This window comes from Anastrepha obliqua, chromosome 1 (assembly GCF_027943255.1).
Source record: "Anastrepha obliqua isolate idAnaObli1 chromosome 1, idAnaObli1_1.0, whole genome shotgun sequence".
In the NCBI taxonomy this organism is placed as follows: domain Eukaryota; kingdom Metazoa; phylum Arthropoda; class Insecta; order Diptera; family Tephritidae; genus Anastrepha; species Anastrepha obliqua.
The window spans coordinates 104,391,484-104,414,138 of record NC_072892.1 but is presented as its reverse complement, the minus strand read 5'-3'; the positions used below and the strand labels follow the sequence as shown (position 1 = coordinate 104,414,138).

Below are 22,655 nucleotides of genomic sequence, written 5' to 3'. Positions count from 1 at the left end.
ATACAATTTTCTTAGGAAATTATTATTATGATAATATTGGTATGGCTAAATTAGGTATGGAACAAATTATTGGCCAAATGGCTGCCGCGGCCTCGGCGGCACACCTTCAAAGACCACCAAATGCCGGTGTTGATTTTGAATAAAATATAGTTATTTTAAAAAATTATTATCACTTCTCTTTATTATGATAGTATTGGTATGGCTCAATTACGTATGGAACAAAATATCGGCCAAATGGCCGCCGCGGCCTAGGCGGCACACCTCCATCCGATGGTCCAAATTTTCGATGACGCTGAGGCATAATTGGAGTTCTATGCCGTTAATGTGTCGAATTATCTCATCCTTTAGCTCTTGAATTGTTGCTGGCTTATCGACGTACACCTTTTCTTTCAAATAACACCAAAGAAAGAAGTCCAACGATGTCGTTGACGTTTAGGTGTGGTTCACATTCAACATCGGCCATTGAAATTTAACCACCCTTTATAATAGATATTGTAGGTCTGGCCTATGAGAAATGGAATAACTCCAAAAACTGTTATCGGTTTTACAAAATATGATGCGGGTTTGGAAACGTGTTTGTAGACAAATTCTAATAAAATGTTTGTTAGGTATTATTAACTATGTATTCATATAACCGAAAAAAAACGTGTGTCCATAAACGTGTGTACTTACTATGAAATGTAAAATGGAATTTCGAATGCGTATTGCTGCCATAATTTTTTGAAACCTCAGTAAACGTCGTTTACGGATTTCCTCCAACTGTTTATTACTGGTAGCCAATTGCGCAATTAAATCAGCTATTCCTTCTCCTTGTCTTTTCTTCATATCGTTAATAATAATTAAACAAACCAAAAACTCCAAAATATTCCATCGAAGTAATTTCTATGAAGAAAAACCTTTCACAACCAGTATTGACAGCTGATTATAAATTTTGCAGGTAATCTGCCATATGTGAACGGGTAGATTAATTTGGTGGACTTATAGGTGATTAATGCATATGGGACCGTATTATAAGCAATCGTAAAACAATGAGTTGTTGATGAATAGATGTTTTACTGACATTACGGTCTGGCAACTTCATAAGCAAGGTTTTGATCCAATAAAGTTTGGTCGACAGGAATTCGCACCTAAGATGACGCTGAGAATTGTCAACATTTAGTAATCGACCAGAAGAGGACGGGCTTGCAAAAATTCCACCACGAAACTTTTTGACATTTGACGTTTTGTGTTTCTAAGATGGCGACGAAAAAAACGCGTCTTTTGTGAATGTAATCACAACAAATTAAAATTAACGCGATTAAATGTGAAAAAAATTGCATGAAAATTGTGAAAAATAATAATTAAAGAAGTGCTAAACACTTTTTGTGTGAAATTGTGGTTGAAAATTGAGTGAAAATGGCCACAAATATGTATCGGGTTGGAGGTAAAAATTTTCCATTTTCTCTTCTGCGTTTTACACCTTGTTCGTGTCTTTCGGCGCTGGCGCTTTTGTTGCTGCCGTCGCCGCATTTGGTGCTGCTGTTGTTACTGTCGCGGTTGCTGGTGCCGCTGCCACTGCCGCTGTTGCGCGGTGGTGCACTGCGTTCGCTTTGGCCTATGTTGGTATCGCTGTCACGTCGCAGCTTTCGTTTCGTCTGCGACGTCCAAAACTGCATTTTGCATTTATGGCTTGCATTTGTATTCTGTATTGTAAGATTAAATAAGAAATGTGCAAGGAGATGGCATATTAAAATCATACTCTATCGTGCTATCAGATGTTGGTAAATGCGTCTAAACTTTGTCATAACTCGTTAGCTTTAAGGAGGAAATGTGTTTTAGTATAATATTTGAAAAGGTTTTGAGATTTGTTTGAGACATTATTCGAGCGACATTGAAAAGGTGCAGCTACAAACTTAAGCTAGCATTGAGATAACAATTCAAATCATATGCACTTGCTCATTTCCTTACTAAGATTAATTTAATTAGATTTAACAAGATTATATGTGAACTAGCCGGAGTACGCATGAATAAATATAAACTAGCTGAGTATATTAATTTTAGCTTGAAATTTTTCGGCAAATGCTGTTCAATATTTCATGCGTTCTGCGGTCCAGTCACTGCCGATCCTACCATCAAGCGATGCAGCATAGATAAATAGAGAAAGTTTGTGTTATACATACATACATATGTATTAATATACATATACACAAGAATGTGGTCAATTTCAACTATACCTATATTAGAATAAAAAATCTTAGTGAATTATCAGTTAGATATATAACATATTGTTTGATTATTCAATAAGATCAGCAGAACATTTTGCAAAAAACAGGTTTTCGTTTTAAAATTGCTCGGTGCATTTATGTGAAATTGTAGAGGAATTGCTGACCTTAGCATTAAATACAGCCAAATGGAACAAGTGCATACCGGTAGTTTAATTTAAGAGCTCTTACTTCTTTTACCAATTTTTTTTTGTCTTTATTTGATTCTATGTACAGCCTTCTATATAAAGCAAATGCTGCCGTCAGTAAATTTTTCGGCCATCAGTCTTTCCGATCTTTTGTCGATTGGTTAGTTTGCTAGTTAATGCATCGCGTAGCTCTTGCTGCCATTATGCCATGTGGCATCTGTGCATGTGTATAAGACTATATATGCAAGAGTGCATGTGTATGTGTTTAAGTACGTATGATTATAACCGCAGCGGGAAGACTAATTTATATTTTCCCACTTGTTTGTTGCTTAGTTTGTTAATGCAGCTTTCGCTCGTTTCTTTTTTCGTTTTCGATTCTGATGTTTTTCGTTATGATGTTTGATCATTAGGTTTGACGTACATGTTTATGATGGACCTGGTATTTGTATTAATTTTATTTGTTGAAAAGTTATTTGCTAATTTGTTTTGGTTGTTATTATTGTAGCAACTCAAAAATGCAACCACAATTTGGTTTTAGTTTTGTTGTAGCAATTCACCAAGCCTTGGTCGTCATCGCCAAAAAACTTGCTGTTTCTTCCGGAAGGGTCCTGGAAAGATCTAAAGAGAGAGGGGTTGGGTAATTGGGTTTGAGTGGGTACATGAATAGGAGGTTAGTGTCGTGCGAAGATGGGAAAAGAAGATGCTACTACAGTAGCAATTTTGAACATCGATTTGGCTATATTGTTTAATATATGTGGGCTTAAGCAAGAATATCTATTATAGATTCACGCTACATTTTAATATGTAGCGAAGCCAAAAAGGTTTAAACATTTTTGCCATCAGTGTTTATATAATTTCGTATCCTTTCATCAACGTAGCGAGCGAGCCACCGAGTCCAATTTATTTGATCTTAGTTTATTGTTTATTAAAACGCGAAACTACTAAGCAGCCCCCGATTTGAATATGCCCCTCAACACAGCAGCAACAAATGCATTTTTTTGTATTAAGACTATTTATTTCGATTCCTTATTTATAAATTTATTTTCCTCCGTTTTCCAGACTATGTTTACGTAGAGACGAATCCAAGTAATCCATTTTTAATACGACGCATAGAGGAGCTAAATAAAAATCAGTCTGGTAATGTGGAAGCAAAAGTTATGTGCTTCTACAGAAGGCGCGATCTGCCGAATCCTCTGGTTCAGTTGGCCGATAAACATCAACGTAAGTTAAATAACTCTATTCGCTAAACCTACCTCCAATATGTATGTTTATGCAAAGAATCTATAGAAGCAAATGCTTAAAAGAGTTTTATTTATTTTTTATCGTCGTCATACACTATTATTTGTATTATGAACATTAATGCTTGATTCTGTGTATATCATTGATCTACATACTATAAATGTAGTATGTATGAGTATATGAGACAGCTTTAATGGTTCTAATGGTGTGATATATTAAATGTTGTCTATCGAAGCCTTCTGCATTTAGTTACCTAATTGACTAGACTGTACCTACTTCTTTGTATAGCTTTCAATAGAAGAAACATACCTATAAAGGGATAAATTATTTTTTTATGAGAAATTTGCCGGGGTGATCATCAGAGTACGGAGTTCTCATCCGCCAACATGTTCTGGACTAAATAGGCAAATGAGTAGTAAAGTCGTCTCCCGACGAACAAAACTAGCATTAAATAAATCTCTCATCATGCCCGTTTTATTATATGGTGGAGAAGATTGGATGATGAGGCGCCCCTTGGAGTGTTGAAAGAAAGATTCTGCGGAAGGTTTTTAGACCTTTGCAAGCTGGCGATGGGACAAAGAGCTGTATAAGCTTTACGGGACATATACATAGTGCATGGAATAAAGATGCAGCGGCTAAGTTGGCTAGGTAATTTTGTCCGAATGGATACAAACGCTCCGGATGCGATACCAGCAGGTGGTAGCAGAGGAAGAGGAATCCCTCTTTTATGCATTTTATGCGCCTGTTAACAGGAGAAAGAAACGACTTGCGCGCTTTGTTACACTCGACCAAAATTGCTTAAGCGGCTATCGCACCAAGCAGGGAAAATAATAATTATAAATAATTACCTATTCCATTTATATACTAAAGCACTAGCTACTAGACCTTGAGCTATATATAATTGCATAGATAATTACCTTCAAATCAGACTTATCACACACGGTAATAAAATCAATCCACCCATCGGTCCCACGACAGTAGTTTCTACGTTACCGGAACGACTTGGATTTATATCCGGTAAGAATCGTCAATCCAGCAGCATTTCCGTACATGTGTGGGAATTAGGCTATACGTACATACCAAGTTATAAATAAAATTTGGTCATCGCTAAACTACTTGTTTTCGATTCCTGAGCACCGGAAAATCCTTGTAAATCTTTGCAATAATTGTTTACCCTATACAAATTCTTGCTCAGAGCGTTAAATACAGAAACATCTAGTATCTTTAAATTGTTGGCGTGCCTATGCTAATAAATATGGCTACAATGGGTTATTACTTCTCGTATCATGCAAATATAATGTGAAAGTTATTCAGAACTTAAAAAGTAATGTAATCCGGGATTGTCGCAGGTTGTGTGGACAATTATGTATGCAGGTACAACGCCGGTCATTCGTTAATACATAAACTTTAGACCTAACTTATACACACATACATACAAATACGTAGAAACAGATCGCAATGGGTCGAGTATTTCACATTATGAACATTCACTAGTATTGTACATAAATATGCACATATGTACCTATGCATGATTTGCAACCAGAAACTAGTGGTATTGTCTACGCTAACCAGCGTATTACCGACAGCGAATAACCGGCAATAGTTTCAGCAACAGTAAAAACAACAGGCGAAACAATAAGGCCAGCAACAGCGTTCAGAATATCCGCATCTGCATCGATGCCTAATACAAGACAGGAGGTCCCAGCTAACCAGCTAACCAACCAACCAGTCATTCAGTCAGCCAGCCAACCGACAAGAGCAGAGCAACGAGTAATAAACAACAACAACTGCAATAACGTTCAGCGACAACGTCATCAAGTAGCAGCAATAACAGCTGCAGAGGCTGAGACTGAGGCCGAAGCTGAGGCTGAGAGGGCTCCACAACTTACATTTATTCATACATATCTAAAACAAAATACATATATATATATATGTACAAACATACATACTTAACTACTGAGTTGCTTCCCTGCGTAACTTTGTCTAAACTACCCGCTTTAGGTTGTTGATTGCGGCAGTACCTCGATACCGTTAGGGATTGTGTAGGATGTTAGTAGGGAATGGGGTGGGAAGGGGCTTCAGTTGATGGCCAAAAGGTGGGCGCAAATATACTTGAAAATGCTTGTTGGCATAGCGCTATGTATTTATGTAAATACAAATATACAATGTATGTATGATATGTATGACTTGATATGTGTATACGTCAATGCTTAGGTGTATACTATCAGTCGGTGGTCTATCAATGTGGTTGTGTGTATGAACGCACGAAAATGAGGCTAAAGGCTGCAGTTGAAATACACCTACACCCTTTACCAAAGTGCGAATATATATACTCACGTATATTTGTATATGTCTCCGTATGTGTGCGTAACCAAATTTTGACTACAATAACAACAAATTCTAAACACCGACTACGCTTCGTCCATTTCAACAACCACCAGATCATACGAATTTTCGGTGCAAACCTTATCTATGTACATATATACGCACACAATACACACAGTTACATACACATCCACACAATTTCAATGGGAGCCTGCCGTTGCAAGTTGAACACGCCAAATGTCGCGGTTTCCGAATTATTCACTTGGATGGTAAAGTATCGCCTTCCTCATGCCATTATATCGTCAATATGCGATGTGACTTACTGTTGATTTCATATAAATAGGAGTACCATAACCATATTACGTATGCACATACATACGTATATTATCAATGCAGAACGAAGTACCCTCCCAGGTCAAGCGAAAATGTACCAACATAAATTTAAAATGGTTACAACGGCGACGAATGGTGTTGAATAAAAATACTAACCACTAATTTTGTTACAATATAATAATTCAACACTTTTTTATCCACCGGAAGTTTTGCTTTAAAACTAATCAAAATTTACTACTACATACATACATATGGATATCTATACACACACAATACGCGGCCCCCGCCCCGTCCTATCGGCCGTTGTATGTGCATACGTATACATTTCTTTTCAATCGTTTGCCTGCGCAAAAACGCGTCACACGAGGCCTGTTCGAGCGGTCATAAGCGGGGGTGGCAAATACCACAAAACGCGTTCTGGCCGCCGCCTCAGTACATTGCACAGTGCTCTACTCTACAGTTCGCGGCCCCGTCGGGCTCATGCATTTTCATTTGGATGTGTGCTTGTATGTGTGCGCCTTCTCCCACTACCACCGCCACCATTTTCCATACCTACTATGCTAACCGGCAACTTCAGACATCTTTGCTGAGCGAAACACCACTCCAATTCATCCCACAATCAGTTTTCCTTTTTTCCACCCTATTCAATTCAACGCCATTGCATCACATTGCGCTTCCTCTTTTTTCGGCTATCGTTCGTAAGTTTGTAGGTTCTGTTGGTGGTAATCCATTTCCGTTCCCCATCTCCACTTTGGTTTGGTTGCTCTGTTTCTAAAGTAATGCAGATACATTAAGGCTTACTTTATGGCATTTTCGCCAGGTGACATTAAAGCGTTATTTGGTTTCGGTCTTTGATAAAAAGTTTGCTCTAACTTTGTGGGTTACAAATAATTTCATTTAATTCCCTGATCAAACATAAATATTTATTTCACTTGAAAGTTACCAGACTACTGCATAAACGTCTTAATTCGCAGACACAAAATATTATATTTCGATAGTTTCAGACATTCTTTTTAGGACAAAAATTAATTTTTATGAATTATTAAAAACTAGTAATATAGATTTTATGTTTACATTTTTCGAAATTAGTGTACAAAAATTGCGCCGTATTACAAGAAGGTCGACTTAAAATTAACATATCCTGAACAATGCGTTAGCCCGTAAAATGCTCTACTAGGGATGCATATATATATTAGTGGAAAATTTTGATCTCGAGATTTCGAGATATATTTAAAGTAATACCGGTATTCATCTTGAGAGTAGGGACATACATAACGGTCATAAGATTTATCGCAAAAACGTTGCCCCATAACTGCCCTTAGATGAGAAGTATTTTTTATGTAATTTTCTTTTGTTTCATTATGAGAGTTATATTCCAATGTTTCATTGATGTGGAAATTTCGGTTCGAACTGGACGGGTAAGCAAACTGGAGTACACCTGTTTCGAAAGGAAACTATGTGATTGTACTCTGCAATAGTATACAGATTGCTTCAAAAACACGAAGGCATACACGCTGGAATACACCAAAACAAAGCTATTTATGCCTTCCTAGCATCTTCGCAGCGTAAGCGTATGCCATATGTACATACATGTGCAGAGATCAATTTAGCTAAAAATCTCTGGAACGAGCGAATTGCCATTTTGAGCGACAGTATGGCCTTGACATAGGGCAACATACCAAAAAAGAAGAGATTAGAAGCTACGAGACGTAAGCTGGAAGCTAATTGTTAGGCTACGCGAGGCGAAGTTTTTATTGCGAGGGTATAGTCAAAAATGGTTAAAGCATTTTAAGCCTTAAGAACAATTTGAGAATGGCCCGCAGAAACCACAGTACACCGTCTTTTTGAATACGATGCCATAACGAGAAGAAGGAGTAGACATATCGGCCTAGTACAGTTCAACGCATTTCCATCTTAAGTTTATTGAGGGAACTGCGTTTGGGTTAGTTACTGTTATGAGTAGGTGAAAGGACTTTAAGGTCTAAGAGCAAGCAACACCCTTTTTAATTTGATTTTATTTCATGTCGTTGCCTCCGCGGGCTTCTTAATAGCGCTTTCCCAAAAGATATCTTGTTGAGAGTTTCTGGCTTTATTTCGAATAAAGTCGCTCATCGTTGTGCCAAAAAGCTACTTCAAACTATAAATATTAGTCAAAAACGTTCACTTTGGGTCAATCGGTTAGAGAAAGGTGCCTTTCTCCAATCCAACCACTTTCATATCTTTAGAAGGCATCTGGGTATACTGTTTCATGGCCTATTCAATTTTAGCATCGCGTTAATTTATGCCAATTTTTTTTGTGTGCAATATAATAAATGCTCAAAAAAATTGTCGAAAACCATTTATTTATGTACGTGCCTATCGAATTAAAATTGTGTCCATAAAGTGTTTTTTAAATCGTATGGCATTTTGACAGTACAGCTCTTTACCGCTGGAAATCTTGGCAGATTTGTGTTCGATAACAAAATTAGCCATTATCAAAATCAAGAGCGTCACCGAAAATTCTATCCCAAATTGAAGAAAAAGCCCAAAATTTAATGAATGGAAAAATTGCCATCACTGGCAAAAACTGGTAGAAGAAGTTATATCATATCAGCTGAGTTTGTTTACAAATTGTTGTGTTGTCCAAAAAAATTACCATAAATATACTTTAATACTCGCGTTTGGGGGCGCACGGGCAGAAGTGCACAAAATACCAGACTTCATAAAAATTAAATTTGTTTACAAAAAAAGGTCAATCATATATTTTTGTGGTGTCTAAAACTTCTTTAAAAAATAAAAAAATTGGTGTACGTTTGTTGAAAATACGCATTTTGACGCAACAAATTTTCGTTTCTCACGTAATCGTCGAGAAGCAAATACATACTCAAATAGTGAAAGTTGTATGCGGATTTTGGAGCAGGGACATCATTGGCTTTTTTTATTTAAAAATTTTGCTGCCTAGTGTGTGTGCCAAGTTCGGTAATCGTGCTATTGTCGTCGGTAGTCGTCGCGGCGATGTCAATTGATCATCTCGGAGTTGCGATTTGGCGTCGTTACACTTTGGCGCTTAACATGCCGTGGAAGGCCGAAGTTAAGCGAACATGCCATTAACAATTCAGGCCCTTAAGGCGAGTATCGAGCAAACCGTTCGTGAGGTAGAGCCAGAAACTGTCACCAAGATCTTGGAACACTGGGTTAACTGGATCCGCTACTGCGAAGTCAATTGGGGCAGACACTGGAATGGAATCGTGTTCCAAAATAATGAGAATGTGTGCTTTTTTAAGCAACCAATAATAACCGAAATACAAATTAATTTTTGTAAATTTTTTGGAATTTTTTAAAGGAAAGCACTATATGGATCACCCTGTACATATTTTTCTCAATTCCCTGGAAGTAATTGTTTTTCTGAAAGCAAAATATAGGGTTTAAAGTAAAATATTTAAGAAGGTAATAGTAAGGATCAAACGACGAAACGGACAACAGTTTTGGAGATATGCCAAATTTTAATTTTCTGAAATTTTTTTATTATTTTAGTGCACATACAAATCCATTACCTTTTGAATAAAAAAAATAAGTGGTATTGCCTTTTTTGTATTAAAATCCTAATACTTAATTCATATGTACTATTATTTACCGTTTGCATTTAGAGAGTTAGGTGGCATCGCCATACACAAACAGTTTTTATTAAAGCTTTTTCCATTCTTTTGAACACATTTTGTTTGATACAATGTTCTAACCTAACTAATTTGATTTTTTGTTTAATTCGATGACGTCCTTTGATAATATTGCTGGATTAAAGCTAAGCATTGATATAGATATATATATATACAGGGTGCGCCATCTCGAGCTTCGCTATGGAAATATTGAAATACTTTGCTATCCATTGTCAGAAGGACTTGAGAAAAAATAATTTGGAAACGTCAATTCAGTACAATTTTAACGATGAATAACTTTACACCTAAAGAACGCGCGGAAATTGTGACCATGTATTTGGAAAATGGTCGTTCAATTGTGCTTGCTCAACGTGCATACCGTCGAAAATACCGCGGTCGTAAAGTGCTTTCTGATAACACCATACGCAATCTGACTAAAAATTTTGAAGAATCGGGGTCTGTAGCAAATCATCAACGTGTTTCAGTTCGTAAAAGACGCTCCAATGAAATTGTTGAAACTGTCAAGCAGAGTGTTTTGAAAAGCCCAAATCTGTCATATCGTCACCGTGCCCAGCAGCTAAACATAAAAGGAACCACTCTTAGAAGGATTTGACGCCGCCGGATTTTTTTTTGTGGGGCTATTTAAAAAGTAGAGTATACACCAACAAGCCCACTACATTGGAAGCGCTCAGGACCAATATTAGATCTGAAATAGAGGCAATATCAATCGAAATGCTAGCAAAAGTAATGGAAAATTCGAAAAAAAGAGCACAATATTGTGTGGCTCGTAAAGGTGGTCATTTGTTGGATGTTGTGTTCTAAGTGCAGTTGAAACAGATTGTAAAGGACAAAATCAAATAAAAAAATTCCAACAAACATTCAATTTTGCTAGTTGCTAAAGTTATTCAATATTTCCATACCGAAGCTCGAGATGGCGCACGCTGTATATATATGTATCTGTACATATATACTTTAAAACAATTAATTCATTTTAGTAAATAATTTCGTAATTTCCAAAGAAATAAGTGGCAACACCAGCTAAAAATATTTTTGTTTAAACTCGCCTAAACACCTTTCCTTCAATACCTCCATATATCTTAATATACAACTGAATGTGTAATAAATTGCTATTTTTGCAATAAAATTCAGTTGGCAACGCTATAAAAAATTGTTTTTCAAAAAGATTTTTTTTTTAATATTCGCATTGATTCCTGGGCGAATCTTAAAAAATCAAGCCGAATCTATTGAAGGTGGTAACGGCAAATCAGCTTCTTTCTTCCCCCTTGTCCATGTGGCTGTCAGCACAGAATGAAACCAGGCGGATTAATTTTTTGTTTTCTACTTTTCCAATACCGTGACAATTAAACGTACAAAACATTGTTGTTGGTCTAGTACCACCACCTTAATGAATGCGCCTTGGCTGTAATATAATATTTGTGTAATATTTTTGATTCAATAAAATTTAAAAAATGGGATGATAGAAATCATAAAAATCAAGAAGCTGCCGTAATAACATACACATATATGTAGTTTTACGCCAAAAAACAGTTTGATCTCACAGACGGTAGAATACCCTGGTGTTTTGTGGTTTTTCATCCCGCCATTTTAATTAAAATCAAAAATTGTTTTAATACAAATAGGTGGCTAAAATGAGTTGTACCTTCTACTCAAATATGAACGAAACCTTATCAATAAAACGGTCCGCGGATGACATATGGCAAAAATAAATTTTTTGTTTTTTGGTAGGACTGTTATAAGCTTACATGGCAAATTTCAGCGTGATATGTCACATAGTTTGTTTTCTGTGCTACTGTAAACAAGTCAAGCTCGAGTGTGTTCTTCGAATTCTCTTTTATGACTTCAATTGTCTCAAAATGTTTTCCACGGAGCGGCAAATTGAGCTTGGGAAACAGGAAAAAGTCACATGGAGCCATATCAGGTGAATGCGGTGCTTGCGGAACGATATTAACATTATTTTTGTTCAAATAATCGCGAACAAGACGTGATGCGTGAGCTGGTGCATTATCGTGATGCAAGAACCATGACTTGTTGTCCCACAATTCCTTCCTTTTAAGACGAATGTTCTCGCGCAAACGCTTTAAAACGTCTAAATAATATTCAGCGTTAACCGATTTTGCGATTTGTGCGATTTTCAAGCACAATTTCCTTTACTTTTCCGATGTTTTCGTCGTTTACTGATGTTGCTGGACGACGTTCATGAGGCAAGTTTTCAACCGATGTACGGCCCTCTTTGAACGATTTGTACCACTGGAAAACACGTGCACGCGATAGAGCAGAGTCCCCATAGGTTGTCTGCAACATTCTTAAGGCGTCTGAAGCCGAAATTTTGTTGGAATAACAAAATTTCAAACAAATTCTTTGTTCAACTTGAATTTCCATCGTTAAATTCGAAGAACACACTCGAGCTTGACTTGTTTACAGTAGCACAGAAAACAAACTATGTGACATATCACGCTGAAATTTTCCATGTAAGCTTATAACAGTCCTACCAAAAAACAAAAAATTTATTTTTGCCATATGTCATCCGCGGACCGTTTTATTGATAACGTCTCGTTCATATTTGAGCAGAAAGTATACAAACAAAACGGGTTTTCAAATAACAGGTGTTATGAATGAATGGATTGCGCTATCGAGAGATAATTAACGATTTTTTATGGCCGGAATTGGATGGTATTGATCTGGACAACGTTTATTTTCAACAAGACGGCGCTATGTGCCACACAACCAACGATCTTTACGAGAAAAGTTTCCGGACCGTGTTATCTCTCGAAGAGGTGATCACAATTGGCCACCGAGATCTTGTGATTTAACACCTTGTGACTTTTTTCCTCATTTAGGGCCACGTGAAAGAGAAGGTCTACGCCGACAACCCAGGGTCGATTCAAGACCTCAAAGATGGGGTTCGTCAGGCTATCGAGGACATATGCAGGGCAGCCACTTTGCAATTCAGTTATAGAAATTTTCATGAAAAGGACATTGTCCTGCAAGCGTGGTCGTGGTGGTCATTTGCCTGATGTTCTTTTCCACTATTAACGGCGTATTTTCCTCTTTATAATGAAATAAACATCCGATCATTTATATTAAAAAAGCATTTTTCTTTGAATATCAAAATAACACGTCTTATTCCACAACCCTATATTTGCGACCTATAGGACTTCCAACGAGGCAGGAGTTTTTGAGTGATGCTGTCTCGAAGAAAATTTCTTCGTTTTTATATATAAAAATACGTGTTTTGTTTAAATATTCTTATTATAAAATGAATTATCACTGTGCATAACTAGTTCTTCATGTAATTGAGATAGTTAAAAAAAAAACTTTTTAAATATTCTTATGCTACACTATGGAACAATTTTTGTTGTTGTTTAGAGCCCCAATTAAACCAATTGGAAACCTCATTGTCCCCATTGTACATTACCATTGCTAAATTCCAGCAACGTTTCGACCAAATACTAACATGTCCAATTGCATGATAAAGCAATCACAACTTTATCCTGGATCACCTGATCACAGTAAACCGATACTGATAACACGGAAAAAGCTTTCCTTCATTGTTCCTAAGCTTCAGTTAACTCAGAATAAATCAGAAAAGCTTAGACCTTTTTTAAAACAATAAATAAATATTTATTATTATTATTTATAGGGGACATATGCAATATAACCCTAACTTAATTAGCACACTGGCTACTGGGGACCTAAATAAATATAAATAAATTGGTTACGCTCGACAAAGTTACCGTCTTTGTCAATTGAATAAATACATTGCTTATACATACCGGGGTCGTTTGAAAAGTGGAAAAATAAAAACTACTTTTTTTATTTTTCGACATTCGACATAGTCTCATTTTAGGCTTATAAACTTCGTCCAACGCTGCTCTAGTTTTTCGATCCCTTCAAGTAGTAGTCCAAGAGATCCGAGGGAGTCAAGTCTGGAGAGTAGTGTAGATGTGAAATGAGTTGAGAACCTATTTCCAATAATTTTGCGACCACAACTACTAATGAGTGAGCTGGTGCGTTGTCGTGAAGAAAAAGGAAAGTCACTTGACTTCCTCGATTTAAATGAATGTCCAATACAAAGAAATATACCGATCTGGCAGAACCTTGGAGAGTGTTTTCCCAAGAGATGCTACTAAATAAATAAAATCTCGATACGCGTCAGTGGTGCCATCTATCTGACTTCGCTTTACTATTGCCTGCCGAGGGGCGATCGCTCTTACACCAAACTTCGGAAACTTCATTGCACTTAACATGCCCTTGCAAACTGCTACAACAACACAAATAATGTGAAGGAAGTGCTACCATTGGGGAAAAAAGGCATCGAATAACCATATTATTAAAGTCTCGCACCGCCACGATTTACGCTTCTTCTTTAATCTGTAGAAGTTTTTCATCTTCGTTTGCCTCTAATAAAATTTTTCGCTCAAAATAAGCTATCTAAAAAGAAGGTCAAAAAGACTCACATAGTAGGGGTTAGGCGCTTTATACGTTCTGTCGAAAAATAGTTCGCTAAAATGTATCACAGATCTCTGAAGATGAGTAACCACTACTACTCTATTTCTACATAATATTTGAAGTAAAACAGAGGCATTTTTGGCTAAATGCATTAATCTTTAACCCAGAGTAAGAAAATTGCGTTGGTGTGGTAAATCGTATAGGGCTTTCACTACTACGCGTGGATACTACCATTTGTAACTGGTTTGGTTGAGGCTCTGAAATGTTTGTTCCACAGTGTTATTGAAAATATGATGTCTGCCAATTGATATTACTTTCACACGAATACTTTTAATTACATTAATTTTGACACCTTTTTGCTGTATCGTAGGAAGTAGTGTGGATTTAAATTTTCTAGCTATCAGTATTGCAGTAGTAATTTTAATTAAAAATTAACATAAACCTAAAAATATTACTAAAAACATCACAATGCACATAAAATATGTTATGACATTTTCACTAAATCCTCCTCCTTATCCTCATCGATCATAGTGGCAACCGCTGAAGATTCTCCACTGGCTACGAAGCTGAAGAAAACATGGCTTAGAACACCAGTAGGCGAAGAGCAGGCCGCACAAGCAGTACTAGATCCTTCGATAGGTACCAACTAATTCAATCACTCAACTTCATAGTAGTGTATCATAGAATTTTTTACCAAAATATCTAACTAAAATTGAAAATTGAAAATGTCAAAATGGTTTATGTATGTTTGTATGTATTTACGTAAAAAATAGCTAACAATTACAGTTCCTAATTTCGTAGCATCTTATTTATGTCTTGATTTGATGTGTATTAGTGAAAAATTTAGTTTAAAGTTGGCACTTTACTTCGATACGCTGTGATTGCTTTCTTTCTTTTCGATTGACTATTTTGTTAATTATATTTATTAGATTCGGTTGTATCTTTTCTACTGATTGGATCACACACAGATACTATTTGCCTATGCAAGTAATATTTTAGTTATTATATTACATGTATACACACACACCCACATGTAAATGTATTATACTTCGAACTGAAATTTTTTTCGGTATTTTTTGTCATTATAGCAGCGCTGGATGAGGGACTGAATAGTCCTATACATCATGGCCCTGGCGGTGGCACAGCATCTACGGATAAAGGTGAACCACTAACAGCCAAACAACGCTACCAGATCAAACATCGTGAATTGTTTTTGTCACGTCAAGTCGAGGCACTGCCCGCCACACAAATTCGTGGCAAATGCTCGGTTACGTTGCTGAACGAAACGGAATCCCTGCAAAGCTATCTCAGTAAAGACGTGAGTCGTAAATTTCGCATCGTACACTAACTACTTAGCCCTCACTTTAGGCCTTTATTTATTTCCTATATGCAAACAAGTATTTTGTATGCACCTCATCACTAACCAATTTAACCTTTTCCATTTCCTTATGTAAATACAGGACACATTCTTTTACTGCTTAGTCTTCGATCCTAACCAGAAGACACTGCTCGCCGACAAAGGTGAAATACGTGTAGGTAGTCGCTACCAGAGTGAAATCCCTGCGAAACTCAAAGATGTCTCGAGCGATGAGCGCAAGTTAGAAGATCTCGAAACATTGGTGTGGAAAACACAGCATAGCCTGAATGATCGAAAAATTGATCAGTTTTTGGTGGTATCGCGCTCGATAGGCACATTCGCACGCGCACTGGACTGCAGTAGTTCGGTGAAGCAACCGTCTTTGCATATGTCTGCCGCAGCAGCTAGCCGTGATATAACACTGGTATGTAGATTCAAATAGTTGGATCAGAATATTTTGTTTTTGAATGTAATGTAACTTTTTATTTATTTTTAACTAGTTCCATGCCATGGATACGCTGCACAAGCACAATTACTCTATTGAAGAGGCGATGTGTTCGTTAGTTCCTTCCACTGGGCCAGTACTCTGCCGCGACGAAATTGAAGACTGGAGTGCCGCAGAGGCAAATCTATTCGAAGAGGCGTTGGACAAATATGGCAAAGATTTCAATGACATTCGACAGGACTTTGTAAGTAGTTGCCCATGATGCAAGTTTTTTAACATCTACAAATGACATATTTAACGCAAAAGCTCATTTTTTGTTTTATAAATTTAATACTTCTGACTTAACGAAATGTGAAACAAAACTTTATTTTATTTATTTGATGACATACATTTTTATCGTAAAAAGATTAATACTTGATTTTGTGTGGTCCTATTGATGACGAAAATTATGTATTACAGCTTCCTTGGAAAACCCTAAAGCAGATAATAGAATATTATTATATGTGGAAGACAACCGATCGCTATGTGCAACAGAAACGTGTGAAGGCTGTTGAGGCGGAACTAAAGTTGAAACAGGTTTATGTGCCGCAATATAATCAAGTAAATAAGAGTGGCAGTGGTGGGGTTTCAATAAAGGGAGGTGCCAATATTTATAATGGCACTACAAATGGTGGTGCTGATCTTTCCAATAATGGCAAACCATGTGAATCTTGCTCAACAGTTAAATCGTCACAGGTAAACAAAAATGTCTACATTAAAAATTTCTAATTTCTATTTGAAATGAAACTGAATAAATTATCGAAAATAAATAATTTACAGTGGTATCCATGGACTAGTAGTGGTCACGGTGCATGCCGTCTTTGTCAAAGTTGTTGGGACTATTGGAAAAAGTATGGCGGTTTAAGAAATGCCGCAAAAACCGAAGTCGAGCATGAACCCAAAAAGAAAGCAGCTCCAGTTGTAGTTGAGGTTATCGACACCGAAAAAGTAAGCGATTTGTCCAATCGCCAAATGCAAAAGTGAGTACAAAAATCACTTCTTTATGAATATAGTATTTAATATTTACATTATATTTCCCCCCTCTCCCCACTCGCCTAGATGTCCGATGGTTAATTGTGGGAAAGAATTTAAATTAAAAACTCATTTGGCGCGTCACTTCGATCAAGCGCATGGCATCGCTATAAGTTCGGGTTCCCCACGTCCCATTATGAAAACTCGCACCGCCTTTTATCTGCACACGAATGCAATGACGCGACTGGCACGTATTCTTTGTCGAAACTGTATAAAAACCAAGAAAGCAGCACGCCAAACATCGTTTGCGATCAACACGCAATTGGTGAAGCAGGAATGTAAGTTTATTTAAAAAATGCAAGCAATATAGTTTACTAAACGTCATTGATATATATATATATATCCTTTTATAACTCTTAAACAGTTACCAATCGAATAAATGACAAAACTGCTGCCGACATCAAGAAAATTTTGCTGATAAAGAGAAAAAAGCGAGAACGCGGCAGTGTTACAAAAATAGCAAATCGTCTGGGTTCACCAGGCAATGGACCACATGAATGGTTAGTGTTGACACCAAAGGACAAAATACCAAAACCCGATGTGGTCTCATTTCCCAAACCACCAAAGGCACCCGATGGCAGTTTGTTGTATGAGCGCGTACCCAACAAAATTGTGGAGGTCGAGAAAGATTTAACCATTATACCAACTCCAGCGCCGGTAGTAACAGCTCCTGTTGCTGCTGCAGTACTACCTGCGGCAGTACCTGCTATTTCGCCAGTACCAGCTTCAAAGGTAACAACAACAACCAATACAGTGGCATCAGCGCCAAAACCAGCAGCAGATCGTCCTAGAGTGACCAAGGATTTGCAGCCAGTTCCAGCACCAGCTACAGGCGGCGGAGCTCCAGCAGCGCGCCGTACTGATTGTTGGCGCAAGCGCGGTCGTGACCGGAATGATGAAGCCGTGGATGGTAATGAGTGTGAGTTGTGTAAACAAATTACACAGTCATGAAGGTCTATATAAATATTTGTACATGTAAATAATCTATTTGTGTTTTTAACTTTTGTGTAGGGATGCTTTACCCTGTATATCCGCCAACGAAGCGTCCGAATAAGGATCCCATGCCATCACATCGTCCAAGCAATGAACAATTTGCCGCAATGATGGCCGCTGCGGGTCATACCTTAACGAGACATCACGTAATTAATTAATTTTCTATAATATTTTGTTTTTGGTCTTAGATTTTTTTTGTTTTGCAGTTAAACGGCAAACCGAAACTAGCACAAATGGGACGTACCGGTAATGGACGAAAACAAGTCATAAGCTGGGTAGATGCACCAGATGATTATTATTTTAGAGCTACCGATGGCAGCAAGTAAGTCAAGTTGAGCTAACTTTTTATAAAATTTCCACATATTCACATATAAAAATATTTATTGCAATTTATAATTTACATGCAGATATTTACAATAGATAAAATATTATAGATCGGTTGACAATATTTTCATTTGGGTGCCCCCATTCTATATTCAATATTTTACTGCAGCACAGCGTATGGGGAGATGAGCTAGCATTACTAAACAAGGTTTCTATGCTGTAACCATCTCTGTACATGAATCTCTTTAGGGCAAGATGTACCGTCTGATTTTCTTAATTAGGAAAATTAGTAAATTAAATAAGTAGGGCAGAAATCAGTAACGTTGCTGCACTGGTGATAAATTTTTTTTTATTTTTTCATTCTTTTGCATAAATGAATACCAGAAAAATAGTTCTGCTCGTACCGAAAAATATTTCCAAGTTAGGCTAAATTAAGGGATTCCGAATTTTGGAATTCTATATAAAGTTGGCAAAAATACACTCAGAAGTTTGCCATTGCCAGCCGAGGAGCGACCGCTATTAGATAAAACTTTCTATCATTTTGGTGGGAATGCATGGAAATTCGAACCCACGACTCCAGAATAGTAGTCACGCACCAACCCATTCGGCTACGGTGACCGCCATCAAATTAATATAATTATACGTAGCAATAATTAATTTGTTGTTTTATTGTTAAGCCGACTCGCAAAATAAAAATACGGAAACTAAGTATGTGGAGGCCATTAAATCAGTTTAAATCATATCTCATATTGTTTTGTTGATTATTTATTAGCAAATATTCTAACCGCGACTGAATTCGACTCATTATTAATTATCTACTATTTTAAATGCATATCTGCTATTTTTAAATGCAAAGTACAAATAATTAAAATACGTTTTTTCAGAAAATGGCGCAAGACACTTTCCCCTGCCGACCTGCGACGTGTTGCACGCAAACCATGGCGAGATCTACCATTCAAGGCACAACAAATTGCACAGATGGCACATGTTGTTACAGCACCGGCCGTGCCGGTGAGCAGACAAATCGAATCGCAAGTTGTAATACTCGACTGACCGTCGTCAGTGACAGCAATCACAACAAGCACAACAACAACAGCAGTGGCAATATCAACCGCAGTGACATCTACAGAAATAGGCACAACCGTTGCAACGTCAATGAGTCGCAATGAAAAACCATTACAGCTGCAACAACAACAGCAACAGCAGCAACAAATACAAAAACAACAGCTACAACAACAAAGCAAAATCACACCACCACAACGCACCCCGCCACCATTTCCATACACGATGGATGCGTTGCTAAATTAAATGTGTGTGTAAAGCGTTTTGAACATACATGGGAATACAAGTCTTGTGCATGTCCATGTTAAGGTGAGGCTACTGAGAGGGCGGAAATCTTCCGTATTACTTAAACACCTAGTTACGCTTGCGTAGTTGCATTGGCAATAGCGAAATGTGTGTGTGTATATAGAAAAGAAAGCAATTAAAACGATTGTCTAGAGATAGTACATAAATAATTTGATCAATGGGAAAGTTGGCAACAACGGTGAAAAGAAAATATGGACAACGATACAGCTACATATTTACAACTTTAATAGCTTGTAATTAAATATTTAAAATATACATAGAAGAATAAAATATTAACACTTAAGCAAAATCATCACCACATATAAATACGTATGCATGGCGCATGTATGTCTTGAATATATGTTGATTTGATATGTCTTCACGGAAAATAGCTTACTCCCAGCTTAAAGTTAAATCCGTAAGTACATGCATAGCCGTGTAGTTATTTACAAAACAAACAAAAACACAAAACAAAAAAAAAGCATACATATATACAATTATATACACATACATTTTATTGTAAATTTATTCTGTTCACTTTCGTTAGCTTCTATTTTGTATAGCTTAACCTAAAATCCTCCTATTGACTTTGTTGTAATATGCCTTCTCCTGCTCTGCGTAAAATAGCCTGCTCTCCAAACAATTGGCCTTTTATTTTTAACTTTTTAGTTTAAGTACCTTATTGCATGAAGTGTAAATGCCTTTACAATTATTTCATCTATTCTGCTTAGTTCAATAAGTATTCAATGTTCATTTCATGCTAAGATATTAGATTTATCGTATTGTACAATTGCTGCTAGTGTTGCCACAGGTGACACGTAATGTTGAATGTGTTTTTAAATTAAAGCTAAAAAAATGGTAAATTGTTTTCCACTGATCACTGATATAACTTCTGTTATATACGATTTGTCAATTAAGAAAAGTGCACCCTTTTTATTTCATTTGTAGGTTTAACATTTTATCATTAAATCCTACGTCAACTGAGTTTCATGAACAATTTCAAACTTCTTGTTTCGATCCTTCGTGTCGTTAGTATGGTATTATTATAGTTTTTTTGTTAACTGGACGAAATATATTTTAAGAATTAGCTTTATTGTCGATTGCATTATAAAAACTTCATGCGCTAAATATTGCTTAAAAAGGGACTTTTCTTTTACAACAAACAAGCGGTTAAAACTCTTCCAAATTTGTGTTGTTTAGATTGTATCTATTTTTCTTAGCATCTTTAGTTATATAAAATATACATACATATATACTGACTTCTTTGTTTGTTTCGAAAAATGTCTTCTGAACTCACTTTTTGTATGTGATTTATGTGTTGTAAAATCGCAGAACTGAATAAAGTTAAAGCCTATAAATAACACAGTAATACCCAAGAACACAATAAGAATCAAATTTATTTAAAAAACTAAATAAACCTAAAAATCGTGTTAATTACATACATATATACAGACAGTCCTGACCTATTCATGTAAATGCAAGCACTTTAACTACTTGAAACAATTGACCGAAAATACGTACTTTAAGGCGATTTGACCAATTCAGTCTACTGCTAAATAAGAGGCGGTTAAATGCCTTAAGCCTCAAAATTGTTAATTACACTTTATGGATATAAAAAAAAAAATAAGAAAAAAATAATGTTGGAAAATACACATTATATTCGCATGAAAAATTAAATCTTAACACATCAACATAAGATCTAGACTATAGTAAAAACATTGTATAGGAAAAATCAAAATAAATTTAATTAAAATATTTTTTTGTTTGTACGTTAAAAGAAGGAAGAGGTGATGAGTTATTGCTAACTGAGACTAGGATACTATGTTTGAAGTACGGCGTAAAGTTGTTTGCACTTTAAATCTTAAGAAAAAGTGTACGAAGGAGCCGCAATGCAGATTTCAGTTAGGATTTTATACAGCAAACAAGAAAAAATGTAATGTAATGAATTAACATTATAAATATGAAAAACTATATAATTAAAATATATACATATTTATGTAGTCGTATTTGTAATTTGTAGTGTACGTATATATATAAATATATATATTTTACTATAAAAATTTACTTTACAATAAAATTAACAAGAGCAGATGAAGCGCAATGCAGCGCGTGAGAATGACGTCAAGTAATGCCGAAAAAAATTTTAGTGTAGTTCGAAACTTAAAGTAATAAATATTTCTAAGTGTAAGCATTTTTTTAATGAATTAATTAACGGTTTAATTATAATAAAAATAATATATAATATATCATAAGGCGTGTAAAATATTGATTGAAATTATTAACTGGAAAACTACAGAGAAAACAAGTGAAAAACCAAAAAAAAAAAAAACACAAAAAATATGCACTAAAAAAGGACAGGGAGCTTTAAATGTGTTCGTCGTTTGCTCTCAAAATGGGGTTTTCAAACACATGTACGAGTATGAATACTTTTTCGAGCTATAATTTGCAAAAATCTATCTTTTTTTTTAATAATTGACATTTGCTCCTTTTCTAACCTAATAATTTTACAAAAGTATGATAATAGTTGTGATAGTTTTTATGTGCAATTTAAGAAAGTGTCGCCAGATGGATCGATGTATGGTGTGTATGTTTTGTTGAGTTGCATAGTTCCAATTGAAAGAAAATTATTTTTAGAAATCAACTGAATTTTGGAAGCATTATTGTGAATTTTGCGCATTGAAACTATGTTTAAAAATTAGAATATTGGCGTTAGAATAAATCCTTGTGTTA

The 22,655-nt window shown here is 36.1% G+C and overlaps 1 protein-coding gene across 5 annotated transcripts; it reads left to right on the top strand.

Moving 5' to 3' along the window:
- Positions 1 to 1,170: 1,170 nt before the first annotated feature.
- LOC129253493 (metastasis-associated protein MTA1) lies at positions 1,171 to 22,177 on the top strand. Of its 5 annotated transcripts, none has more exons than XM_054891892.1 (13): positions 1,171 to 1,423; positions 3,449 to 3,610; positions 14,920 to 15,027; positions 15,480 to 15,706; positions 15,849 to 16,169; positions 16,246 to 16,434; positions 16,650 to 16,925; positions 17,010 to 17,209; positions 17,289 to 17,539; positions 17,626 to 18,180; positions 18,273 to 18,400; positions 18,461 to 18,576; positions 19,463 to 22,177. In XM_054891892.1, the coding sequence occupies exons 1-13, from the start codon at positions 1,396 to 1,398 to the stop codon at positions 19,629 to 19,631; spliced, it is 2,730 nt and encodes a 909-aa protein (XP_054747867.1). In that variant the 5' UTR covers positions 1,171 to 1,395; the 3' UTR covers positions 19,632 to 22,177. The 5 variants fall into 5 exon arrangements, with proteins under 5 accessions (XP_054747867.1, XP_054747866.1, XP_054747869.1 ...); XM_054891891.1 differs by having other exon boundaries at positions 15,477 to 15,706; XM_054891894.1 differs by having other exon boundaries at positions 1,172 to 1,423; positions 15,477 to 15,706; positions 17,626 to 18,171.
- The last annotated feature ends 478 nt before the right edge of the window (positions 22,178 to 22,655 follow it).